At 37.7% G+C, this 13,872-nt stretch overlaps 1 protein-coding gene across 1 annotated transcript in view; it reads right to left on the bottom strand.

The window, feature by feature from the left end:
- Positions 1–1,951: 1,951 nt before the first annotated feature.
- The window catches only part of LOC130076449 (transmembrane O-methyltransferase homolog), a 43,886-nt gene continuing 31,965 nt past the window's right edge, over positions 1,952–13,872 (bottom strand). The window contains exons 4-5 of the mRNA XM_056241526.1: positions 8,311–8,507; positions 1,952–2,507 (exon numbers count right to left, since the gene is read on the bottom strand). Of these exons, the coding sequence (XP_056097501.1) occupies positions 2,214–2,507; positions 8,311–8,507 (491 nt within the window). The 3' untranslated portion in view covers positions 1,952–2,213. The remainder of the gene's footprint in view (positions 2,508–8,310; positions 8,508–13,872) is intronic.

The raw sequence follows: 13,872 nt of genomic DNA, 5'->3' as shown, positions 1-13,872 counted from the left end.
AGTGAGCTAACGGTATGAAGGTCCGGTCACATTTTTAATGAAAATAAAATGTAATGTTTTTAAAACCTAACTTGGTCTGGAAGTTCGGTCTGGACTCGATCCATTGAGGAGTAATTATGATCAGTTCAGAAATCGACGGGCCAATCAAATTGCCAGGGCGGGCTTTATACGATGATGGACAGATGATCTGCAGTTACGTAATCATCACGTCATCAAACGTATTTCTTTCAAAAATGCTTTTCGTGTTTGCAAGTACTCCGCGAATCCTTAAATTATTTTTGCAACACCGGCAAAGATCATTAACACTCATTATTTTTAAAATACTTTTTCCAGAGTGCAGTTTGACAACTGCGTTGCTCTGATTGGTTGTAGGTCTATCCAATTGAGTGCAGAGTTATTTTTTTCCTGGTTCGGTTAAGACACGCCTCATAATCAAAGCCCTATGGAGCAGTATCAGACTCATATTCTGACTAGAATATGAGTATGACGAAGTAAGGCTAAATTTGTAAATACATTTGCCATTAACTTTTAAAGTATTATTTTAACATCACAAATTGTGTCTGTTCTTTTACAGGATACAGGTGTTCTCAGGAGGAACCAATACAGGGGACAACAGGCTAGTTGCACGTGGCCGCCATGTTGGATTTCCGCATCGATGAGTGTGCGGTTAGACATTTCCGGTTAGACAAATCAATTATATCCCCTACAATACTACTAAGAGGTGTCGTGGGCTAGTCTACGAAACACTGATGATGGAAGCTGCCCACTTGAAGACCCTAGAGATGTCCCCTACTCGGCTCAATCCAGACGATTATCGTGCTGGTCCACTGGGGAGACCACACTGTAGTTGCAGCCGGTGTGTGTGCTGACGCGCCAAGTACACTGCAGCCGTTAAAGCCGGACAGAAGGAGATTCACATCACCATATGGATAGAAGCGTAAATGGATGGAGAGATGGAGAGAGAGAAGCATAGGTTACTGTAAAGCTACGTCTTAGTTTGTGCTTATCTTGGCGAAAGCAGAGTACAAATCAGCATGAGGTTTAACATCTACTCTTGTGTAATGGAAATCATTATTAATCTAAACAAAGTATAATAGCCTACCTATTATATAGACACATAACCTAAGATTAGCCTATAGACAAATGGGCACACAATGTTAACGTTTAACCTACTTGGCTTAAATTTGATGCAATAATAGAAGCCTACATTTTTTTCAGTTCTAAATTTGTATTTTAATTTAAGCATTGTGATTAAGAAGTCGTTTAACTAAAATGTTTCACTTGAATTTATCTGCTATCAGTTCTCAACGAGCCGCGGCAGATTACGCAATAGAGAGAATGAACTGACACTTTTCAAAGTCTGTGATTGTAGCGCCTCTTAGCGGTAAAAGGCAGCAAATACACCCCCCGAAGTATTCTTCTGGTTGAGTACCAAATGTATTACATTTCAGTTGTATTTTCAATAAAAGTGATTTAGAATCAACATCACATTTCAACATTGATCAAACCATATTACCAATGACTCTTTGTTAATTCCAATATTGATTCAACAGCAGTGAAGCAGAATCAATATCAGTGTAACGTCGATTCAATGACATTTTCATTGGTTTTCTCACCATTGTTTCAACATTAATTGCAGGTGCAAAAGTGATATTGAACCAACATCACATTGTTGTGGAGATTCAATGCAATTAGGGTTGACGCCTCAACATTGTTTCAATTATTGCTTGGTATCTGGGTTATATATTAAACAATCCCATATCAATATCCACTTAAATTATTAATTGTATCTAATTTCTTGACAAAAGCGTAGTGTGTAGATTTTTATAATTTATATATTGAACATGTACAAACAAATAGGTAAATACATAGTATAGTACAACAATAGGGTGATGAACAAAATTAACATTGCTACTTTTTGGTCCTGAGACCCTTTTTGGTCCTGTAGGAAGAAAACAGCAAAATCATATCAGAAGACAAAATTAAATAAGCAGGCATATAATAATTACGCACGAGTGAGTGGATGAATGGAGTTTTCCTTTTTGACGTAGATTGAAACAAGAAAATATCTTTAACTTGTGTTAACCACACCTTATTTCAGGGATTTAACCAAAAAACCCATTGACTTCAGGACAATGGAACCAGAAGTGCTTAAAATGCAAACTCAGTTCTGGCTTTTAGGACTCATTCCTGCAGCACTCAGACGCCTCAGGTCAGGCAGCCGTATGACAGCGTATCTCCATCAATCCATCGAGTTGTCTGCCCACACTGAAGCTCTGCGGTCTAGCTGTCACATACTCCAGAAGGTCTCGAGCTCCAGGCGTCAGAGCTCTGTTGATCAACACAACACAGGAGGTCGAGAGCAGGTTCCCTCTCTGTAAGGCCAGCAGGTCTTGAAGGTAAAGCTCAGGGTCATGATCCATTAGAACCAGATCCAGACGATCATTCCCAGTGTGGGAGTGTAAAGAAGAGATGGCCTCAGCCGAGGAGCATGTTAGTACCTGAAACTGAGCAAAACATGCTGAGGTCATTTTACCACACGCTATTTGCAGGGTTTTTAAAAATAAAATCTAAGGCTTTTTAACTTTATCTCTGCTGGCGCTTTTGAAAAAGTTGCCAGCCAGTGCCAGCATATTTTTTAAAATAATTTTCATAAAAGTTTCATGGCCCCCAGAATATTTTTGTTGTATAAATTTCTGAACATGCATTATACCAAAAGAAAGAGCTGACCCTCAACTTAAAAAAAAACCCTGTTTTAATCCACACTGAAAAAATTTATAAACACAACACTTTTGTTTTTGCCCCCATTTGTTTTTGACCCCAGCTGAACTCAAAGATCTAAGACTTTTTCTATGTGCACAAAAGGTGTTTGTTTCTCTCAAATTTGGTTCGCAAATCTGTCTAAATCTGTGTTAGTGAGCACTTCTCCTGTGCCGAGATAATCCATCCACCTCACAGGTGTGGCATATCAAGATGCTGATTAGACAGCATGATTACTGCACAGGTGTGCCTTAGGCTGGCCACAATAAAAGGCCACTCTAAAATATGCAGCCACTTACCCCTTCTTGCCAGGATAAGGCTTACACAGAGTGTATCTGTCACTGTTGTTCCGTGATAACCCATACAGTGAGATTATTGGATAACACTGGGAAAGCGTGCCCTTTATGTTAGGAAGGAGAACGCTATGGAACCCACATTCTTCCCTGAAGGAGTTATGTGGAGATATACATATGGGCTAGGGATGTCCCGATACCAATTTTTCACTTCCGATACCGATGCCGCAGCTTTGGCTATTTGCCTATACCGATATCAATCCGATATTTTTATTTTATTATTGAACTAAATTGAGCGTCAACATCAGTTCTGGCAGGCCAAGTAGTCAAGATGCTGCTAGCGATCGCTCAGCTGAGCTGCATCAGCGCATCTGCTGTTCATCTCCCCTCGCTGCTAATGACTACGCTCAAATCAGGGCGCCCTATTTAAGCAGATTCAGTTCGCTCCTAACTGCTCGCTCTCTGCAACCCACCTCCTCCCCAGCTCCTCCTTGTGTATAACGTGGCATTTGCTTTTCTGTCATCGTTGCTGCTCTGTTCATATGGGGGAATAGTTCTGCTCTCCCAGTACTAAACTGTGAGCGTGTCCTAATGCTGCTGCTGTCCTCTGACTCTCTGCTATTTAATGGTGCTCATGAAAGGTCAGAGGACTCCCTGAACAGAGCCATACCGCCAAATTTTAATTAGCAACTTGAATGGCAATTTATTCAATACAATTTCCTACTCATTTTTATTGTCATGTGTGTTCTTGACTTAATGGACCTGACAGAATACTACTAATAATAAAATATATAGAAGCCCTTTGCTCAATTAGCCACCTAAAAACATCTCACTCAAGTGGAGAACAAATACTTCTCCAGTATATAGTCCACAACAACAGTTGATTATGAAAGACTGCCACCCTTTATTCAAACACTAAAAAAATAAATAAAATACAAAATTACCCATTGGTCCGTGTACTTTTGCGTCCATTTGTTTTTCCTTTTTTAACCCGTAATTGAAAAACAAAAAATGAACGGTTGTTGTAGGCTATTTTTAAAACGCAAAGTTGAACCCAAAATTTGGATTTGAACTGTAGGCACACCAAATGCTGCGCCAAAAATAAATATTGACGTATTTTCAGATTTTTGTAAGATATTTTGTATTTTCATATGACTTTTTGCCCCCTTATTAAACATTTAAAATATTCACAAATGAAAATGGATTTTTATTTTATTTTACTAGTTTTCTAAGGCCAAAACCGGAAATGATCATGATGTCATGTTGGCTGAATGAGAAGAGCCATGTCTCTGGAACCATACAGAGAGGTGATTTAGGCTATAGGCTAATAATAAATGTGTCTGAAAAAATAACGTTGCATTTTAATTGTTTATTAATAAACTAGTGTTTTCTAAATTATTGTCGGCTGGAAACATATCTCCATCTCCGCTGTAAAGCGGATGCGCTTTTAGAGAGAAATTCATAGCTATGGATTAATCAGACGGGTTGCTTTCGATTAGAATTTGTTAGTTTAAAAGTGGACATTTCAAGCTTTAGTCTACATAGTAGGTACACAGTAAAGAATTGCTGTAAAAATTACAGCAATATTTTACAGCAGCTGGCTGTTTTCTAATAATACAGAATATTGCTGTAAATTTCAAATCTACAGAGGCATTGTGATCTTCAACGGTCGTGTCGTCGACTTTCGAGTAGCGGCAAGAGGAGTGATTCTCAACTCTGTGGTAAGTGACTTATTATTTCAGTTTCTTATTTTTATGTTGTGTTACTCGTAGACTATGAAGGTAACGTTATATTCGCGGTTCATATTGGTAACCGAGGATCACGCATCCTCCGTACGGGGCACGAGGGAGACTTGCGCGGGGCTTCAGCATCGCGGACGCGGTAGTATTTCACACATTCCTCGGGATCTATGGGCTCCTATGTTAAGGAGAATTACATGCTTTAATGACAACAGTCGGTATTCACACGAGCTTCGTGTTGATCTGCACACTTCGTCGAGATTATTGTTTCAAGTAATTAAAAAAATATTTAATTTCATGTCCATTTAAAAAAAAAGTTTGTAAATAAAAATGAAATCAAAATAATACAAAATACACTGTTTTATGACTTTTTTTTCATGCATATTTTAAAGTTATAAATTAAATAAATGTTGACCTGTTTTTCAAGATTAGGATGTTGAATAATTTGTTTGTTTTGTGAAGTAATAGGGGAATTAAGTTGTGCGTTATACAACACTTAATGTATTTAAAAACAATTGTTTAAAGCATATGCAGTTGATAAATAATTAACATTTAAAATTCAGCTGCCAGTCATTAATATTTAAAAATCAGGAAAATATATTGTATATACTGCATTTTACATATTTCCTCTAGATATAGTGAATACAAAGATTCATGTAACTTACTGTAAAAAAATACAACAATTAAAAAATACAGTTATTTACTGTAATCAGAGAATACAGTAAAAATCTGTAAATTAAATTACAGAAACGCTACTGTAAAAAATACAGTAACTGGCTGGCAACCCTGCTGCCAGTATTTTACTGTAAAATCTACAGGAAATTTTTAACAGTGTAGGCTATATTTTGTTTCAGTTCATTTTTGAGACTTGATCCAGTTCACGGAGACCATGAAAGCGCGCCTGATTGTTTTCTTTTATTTTGCAAAAGCACAACGTTTTCTTGTTATTGTGAATTTACACAAAGAAAAGTAGTTGTGAATGATGTATTGTTATTTTCTGTATGACCAGAAATGATAGAGTATTTTAAGTTGTTTCCACTGTTGATAGGAAAACGCAAGTGTTCGCACCCGCGCCTCCATGCCATGTGCCGCGCTCCACACAAACCCTTGCTTGGATATGCGTCAAAATCTTGCGTTTATTTGTAATGATCTTAGCCCTGTACTATTATTGTCTAACCTGTATTATGACTGACATTTGACGAATTGCTTTGTTCCTTTTTTGGATAAAAGCGTCTCCTAGCCTAAATGTAGGCTAATAATAATAATGACAAATTATTATTTGCGTTTATAACTATAAATGAGTTCACTTAAGACAGTAATATGTTTATCATAAAATAATTTATTAATGTTTTATTTTTATATAACATTTTACAGTTTTTGAAATGTTTTTGTTTTAGGCTATATTTCTTTTTTATATGTGAAGTCTTTTTTTGCTTATTATATTATACTGAGCTTTTTCCTCCCCCAAAAAAAAATTTGCATCCCGTGCATCCCGCACCTAAACAGCTGGCCTGGTTGAATCAGCCGGCACAAACAAATCTGTGAGTAGCTACAGTTTACCGTCTACCGTTTATTTTTTCATTTTCATTTAATTTAACCAGGTAAGCACATTGAGAACACTTTCTCATGTACAATGGCGACCTGGCCAAGATAAAAAGTGTCGAGGTACAAAAAACATAAGTTACACATGTAATTTACAAGACAAAGAAGTACACGGTAAACATAGAAAATGAATATGTAATATGCAGATCCACAGATCAGACTGTGATAAGCTATAAAAACCCGCCGAACTGATCCGAAACCAGCCAAATTTTTATCCACCCGCCCAAACCCATTTTTGCCCGCAATATAGATTGCAAAACCGCCCAATTGGGCGGGCGGAGACACGGCTCTCCGCGCCAAGTGGAGTTAGGGCACAGTTGCATAGCAACGGACTGCTCCACTGGTGGGATGCGTGTGTAACCCTTAGCTGCCCCGCCATCAAGGGTGGTGAGGGAGGAGGAGCCACCGGGACAGTTTTTTCGTAGTGAAAGGTGCCATCTATGCCCCAGTAAGCTCCTCATGCGCCTACGGGAAGAAAGGCACTCGGTTGGGTTGCTGAGAACCAGCGCGCGAGATACCAATCATCCAGCCTCGAGGGCTCGGGACACGATAGAGGGTTCGACACGAGCCCGATGGCCATCATCTTTGGGTCCGACTCTGGCACCGCTGTCACACCCGAAGGGGCAGCGGTGCCAAATCATCATCCACAGAGAAGTCTGACCCACCCTCTGATGCAGCGATTGACATCTGTTCATCATGGGGAGTGCCGAAGGAAACGACTAGTACACACCTCATGGATGGTCCAGCACGTTCCGTTGGCGGCTCTACTGGCTGCGGAGGGATGAGGGTTCCTAGGGGGTTGGTTCCCCAAAGGAAGCGCGCTCACCGTGATCCTCAGGTCACCAGCACTACTGCCTGAAGTAACACTCACAGGATGTCTAGATAGCGGCGGAGGCGCAGGGACTCCGCCCCTTTGCAGGAATGAGCTCCGAGATGGTCATCTTGCCACAATGGGTACATGACTCATCCACGAACGCTGTCTCAGCGTGTTCAATGCCCAGACACACGATACAGCGCTCGTGACCATCCCGTGATCCCAGGTAAGGACCGCATCCAGAAGCACACAGGTAGAGTGACATCTTTAAAAAGACGCCAACTTTTGGTATAATACATGACTGCTCAACTCGATGGAATACCATTTATGACATGATGGATAGATATCTGGAGCAGCAGCCTGCCATCTACTCTGCTCTGATGGACAAAAATGTTAAAAAGAATGTCAAGGACATTGCAGTGTTGTCTGACGGTGAACTGAAACTAGCAGAGGAAATTATTGTGGCGAGCAGGACGAGGCCGAGAGACGTGAGAGAGCGGCGCGAGGCCGGTGGCGTGAGTGGTAATGAGCGACACCTGTGAGACGCACCGGTCTCGCATCTCTCATGGAGGAGCGGAAGCATAAAGGAGGAGCGACGACAGTGACATATGCGAGACCTTATAATATTTTTTAATATTAAAATAGATCTCTCATGTATGTGTGGCAAGTATTCACTGAGATTCGGTTAATTTTTATAAAGAGTTTCAGAAAAAAGTTCAGAGACTGGGATGACAGAAAGTGCATCTTATTTGTTATCTTTATTTTACAAAAGCACAAAGGTTTGTTATTGTGAAGGAACACAAATAAAAGTAGACACTTAAAAGTTTCGAATGAATGATCTGTATGACCAAAATCGACAGAGTATTTGAGTCTCATTCGTACTAAGAAATAAAGCGAGGGGGTTAAACTGAGGAAAGTATGGTGATATCTCAATTTTTACCCTATTCACCTGTAGTGTCTAGCCTTATTAATAATCTTAATAAACTGGAATTAATTCAAAGACAACATATTACTATGACACTACATAAAAAAAAAAAAAAAAAACAGATTTACACTTGTCAAGCAACTACTGATCAATCCTTCTACTCCAGTCCTGTAATACCTGCTGGTGTTTGAAGCCTGACACTAGTATGATCTCCTCCCCTCGCTCTGCTGTCAGAGGATCAAGCTCTACAGTCAGCAGTTCTCCAGACGGAGGGAGCAGACGCAGAATCCTGACTGAAGCGTAGCCACAGTGTGTCCCCAGCTCCAGAACCCTCCGCGGGGCTTCACGCTTCACAATCTCGTCCAGAAACTCACCTGCAACCACAAGAGGACATGTTACTACAGAGCAGAAGACTACACTGTAAAAAAAAAAAAGTTTTTTTCACAGAAATATACTGTATTATTTTACAGATATTTTCTGTTTTTTTAACATTACGTGTAAATGTCATTAAAATACAGAAAAAAACTTATATTAAAAACATTAACCATAAAATAAAAGTAATAATCTGTAAATTCGTATAAAGAGAAATTATAGTTTTTTTACAGGATTATTCTTTTGTTTAATTGGCTTGAATGTTAAATTACTTTAAATTATATGTAAAAAGACAAAAAAATCACTTATTTAAAATTAAGACAACTATATGTTTTTTTACTGTGAAACCTTAAATTTAAGGTAAATACATGTAAAAAAAAACAATCGTAAAAAAACGGTAAAAAGTCTGGCAGCAAAGTTGCCAAACACTTACCGTCAAATTACAGGAAAAAACTTTAAGTTATTCTACGGAATAATTCTGTTTTTTAAAATACAGATATTTACTGTAAACATTTCCTGTATTTTTACAGTTCCACTGCTGTAGAATGAAAAGAAAATCTCATTAAAAAAATGTCTGTAGAACATTAAACAAATGAATAAATCTGCATATAAACTGGAAATTATTGCAGAAATACCTTACAATTATACAATTAAATGAAGTCTTCTGTTTTTACACAGTATTCTTTGGTAAATTCATAACATTATCAATTACATCCACAAGAACTCCCCGTCAAAGTACAGATTTTTAGATGTAAAACACGTACTTTTCACATAAATGTATAGGTTTACTTTGAATAAACTTACTTTTATAGTTATTAAACGCAACTATCCAATATATCTACATACTTTTAATTCAAGGAGTTCACTTTATATAAACATTGTTTTATAGTAAATAAAAGCAACTATCCAATATATCTACATTACTTTACCATTAATGTATAGGGTTAGGGTTAGGTTAGCACCTCACACCTATCAAATACAGGGTAAATGTAAAACTTCCAAGTCCCCTGCCACCAATGCAGATATTTTTCAGAAGCAAAGATAAACTTTGCTGGCCACATCAGCTTAAGATTCAACAAGTGCAGATACAAGAGTGATAGATCAAAAATATATACATACAATACAAATAAAAAAACAGCTATGTAGGCTATCTTTCATGCAGATATGCATAATTACTGTGTGTTATACTACAGACACAGATCTAAACATATTGCCTTGAAAGATGGATGAATACAGCAGGAGATATTGTTGCACAGTGTAACTAAATATACAGGTATTGTACATGAAATAATTGCACAGCTTAAGTTTAATATAAAATTAAATCAAGAATAGTCAGTGATTGTTTATGCATCGTATATCCAGTGTTTCTACTGTCAGGTACCACTGACTCAGTGTTTACAATTCTGAAGTGTTCTGTAACAATTTCATAAGTGGCAGAGAAAAAATTGAGTGGCAACATTTTCAGACCCCACCCCGTGCACTGTAGCTGCTGCTGTCTGGTGCTGGAGCCTCAAGTCTCGGATCATCATGCTTTGGGACAGTTGTTCCGCAAGACAACCAGGCTCAAGAATGCTGGACACTAACCGCCTGTCTGCCTGTTGCGGTGAAAGGACTCTTGAATCTTGTGTGCTGATATGTCCTCTTTTGGCTTGGCTTTTAAGGGTGACATTGTCCTTTTTGTCTGTTTGAAATGCTGCCCTGACAGTGATTTTCTGACCTATATTGACACGTATCTCATATGCATATTTGAGAAGAAAATATGTGATTCAATTTAAAAGTAAAGGCTGTAAATCCACTTTAAAAACGTTGAAGCATTAAGACACAAAGTCAATCTATATTCAACAAAATTCAAGGCCCTCACTGCAGTGAAATCATTAGGCCACTCCACAATTTTCTCGGTTGATGGGAACAAACCGCCACACTATGAATAAAGCTTTACAATGGGGTGCTATATATTTTTAATTTACAATAGGTGAGCAATGTGTGTAAGACAAGGAATTTATTCTGGGGCTCGAGTTCAACCAAGGCTCTTGTAGCATAAACTTGAGCTTTGGTAAACTGGGGGTGAAGGAATTGAAGACATTAAAATGGTTGAAACATTGCAAAACGTGTAAACAAACATCCTAATTGTTTTTCTAGTCTCTGTGCTTTAGATATCAAGAAAGTGCGCGCAGATTCAAATATTTGAATGTTGTACAATCATTGGACGAATCATACGCCAGAGGCAATCTCGACCAATGATATTGTTTGACTTTGGGAGGGGGATACGTCATAACTTAAAGAGCCTGGATAAAGTATGGAACATTTCCACGATATTGGCATTCAGCTTTCAATAAAGGTAGATTAATATACCCAGCCGGCACATGACCGACCTTCAACGTTGAAATATGATTGAAATAATGCCAGTCGTTGAAACAACGTTTAATGCTAAATGGTTGAAAAAGGTTAACAAAAACACTTTCTAAATCAACGTTTAATTTTTTACAAGATCTGTACGCTGAAACAACGTAATGTTTTCAACAACATACATAAATATCTGCCTTTTAACATATTATTATGATAATTCATTAGCATTTAATGATTTTTCTGATTTTCATAACAGTTCTTCAATGTATATGTTAAAATATAATATTATCATTATTAACAATAATAGTTTCACCCTCAACAGAGCAGTGCAGCAGAAACCTTTTGCCTTATTTGATTTTGTGTGAATTTACAATCTTGTATGCTTGCCAATTTTGTCTGCTTGCCTAACAGTTTACATTGCCTTATTACATATTCATACACTGTCATGTCATTTGACCAATTAATTAAATAATAATACAGACTGCAAATAAAACGTAATACACAGCTATGTTAACTCGCGCAAACTATTGCTATTGTTATTGGTTGTTTCTCCGTTTTACTTTGAGCATGATTGGTTGATCTGTCTGTCTTCCTGGAAACTGTCCAATGAGAATGTGCGCGGCTCTGCGCGCCTATTTTAAGTTTGAAAATACGTCCGTTACTCTCGGTTGGTGTGAGCAGCTGCTGTTGATTACTCGGTCAGACCTGGATTATTTTATATCCGCCTGTTGAATTCTTAAATTCTGAGCGAATTTGAGTCGCTATGTCAATGAAGAACAAAAGCTGGAATATGAACAGAGGAAGGGGTCGTACGTGGTCTGTTGGCGATATCAGGTAAGAAAACATTTTTCAGTCTTTAACAGTCTAACGTTTAGGGACACGGGTAATTTAACTGTCATAGGCTTACTGCAACCTCATAAGATGAATAAGTTATCTCTGTGTGTGTTTTTGTACTGCTTCACTATTAACGTAGCGATATTAGCACGTATTTCAATGTGTTAGTACCATCTAACATTGCTGTGTTTTGTTGTTGGTAAGTTAACATGAGAGGTAAAAAAGCGTGGGAATGAGTAAAGTGATAAAACCGTCATTTATTCGTTAGAAGTATGTTTACATAACCTCTTCAAACACTGATAACATATTGAAAAGATATTTGTTTACTTTATTTTTTAGATCAAGCATTGGAATAAGATGTTTATCGGGGGAGAACACCCAACAGAAAGACCCATTTACCAACTAACGTTACAGTAAGTCAATTTTACCCACGTACTGTTCGAAAACCTACACTGGGATAGTATTAAGTGTGGTTTTCATACTGTTACTGATGGAAAGTCTGAGTAACTTTCTGTCCTTTTGTCTTTCTTCTGCTGAAGTGGCGCACTGAAAGGGGAGATTCGTGTCACCTTCATCAGTCTTTAATCACTGGAAACATTAAGGGAAAGACCCTCAGATGCAGGTAAAAATTATTTGATGGGGTTATTTGATTTTGGTGTACCAATTGGCATTTTTTGTGTGTGTGCTTCCTTTCTATGATACACATTTCTGACGGGATTGCCATGCTTTATGTGTATGTTTACATTTTTAATCATGTAATAACTAACAGTCTCAAAGATGACATTACTCAAAGATAACATTTTTACAATTTAAATAAATGTCATATACATAATATATATATATATAATATATGTCAAATGTGCTTAAGTGCGGCAGCTTTTATACATTTTACAATTTTAATATGCAAGTTAATAGGGGTGCACATTCACAATTCAGAAAATGTCACGATTCGATTCGGTACCGATTTTATGTCTTAAGATTCGATTCAAAATCGATTTTCGATTCAAAAACGATTCTCGATTCAAAAAACGATTCGCAGTATATAAATGTAGTTTACTTTTTCCTGTGATTGATTGCAGTAGACACAATTTAAAAGAAAAAAAAAAACACAACAAATTAAATGTAGTTTGATATTACTTTATATGTCTTCATACAAAAATAAAAACTTCTGCAACTAAAAAGTGCAAAGTGCCAAGCTTTGGCCAGCTTACATTTAATTCAAGTTTAAAATAAAACTTAAATAAAAGCTTTTACATTTAGCTTTAAAGTGCTAGTCAGATCAAACAAACAATTATGCTAAATGTGGTGTAAGGAGTACTTCAGCTACCAGGCTGACTGTTGAAATGTGAACTCGACTGGGCACATTGAACTTCCTAAAAATATATACTAATGTCATAGAACCCTTGGGAAAATATTTTAAATAGATTTAAAAAAGCCACCACTACTGGTAACATCTATGGTTAGATTGATTTGTTTAGAATTAGATCCAGTGAAGTCGTTCATAGGCGTAATTTGCGGGTATCTCCAGTTAACTAGCAGAGCATTCATTTAGTTCGCTATTAAATAAGAGATCTGTTGTTTTTGAAATCAAGCTGAGCGCTCGTGTCCGCTGCTATCAGTGTCATGGATACAGTGTTCTCTGTGGCTCGCGCAGTCTTCACTCGGACGCGCGCTTCAATCTATCGCCAGTGTGGAGACTCCGGTGAAATCACAAAATAAAATGCTCACAAACGTGATGAACATATTCGGTTTTGATGAGAGAGAGAAAAAACTATACGAGTGCGGTTTAGAACCCGTAACCTCTGACACGCTTGGCAAAAGATCTACAGAACTCAAACATAAGATCTGCGGATCGATGCATTTATTTACGGGTTGAGCAGAGAGGCTGCACAGTTTGACCAGCGGGCGGCAAGAACTTGCAATGTATAACTATTTATCAGACCGGCCCTCGCAGCCTCGAAACACTACCGGACCACCGGTAAAAGTCCCGACTCACCCGATTGCCACTCCACCCGTGCACGCCATTAAAAAAAAAATATGAATTGATTTTTGGAATTCTATGAATCAATTCTGAATCGGTAAAGATTGAATCGCGATTGAAATGTGAATCGATTTTTTTGCACACCCCTACAAGTTAACATTATGTCGAGTCAGCAGGGCTAACGTTAAAACTCGCCGTTTGTTACA

Source organism: Rhinichthys klamathensis, unplaced genomic scaffold (genome assembly GCF_029890125.1).
Source record: "Rhinichthys klamathensis goyatoka isolate OS25496 unplaced genomic scaffold, OSU_Roscu_1.1 h1tg000652l_1, whole genome shotgun sequence".
Classification (NCBI taxonomy): Eukaryota; Metazoa; Chordata; class Actinopteri; order Cypriniformes; family Leuciscidae; genus Rhinichthys; species Rhinichthys klamathensis.
Note: the sequence above shows the minus strand (reverse complement) of the source record. Positions and strands in the feature narration are given on the sequence as shown.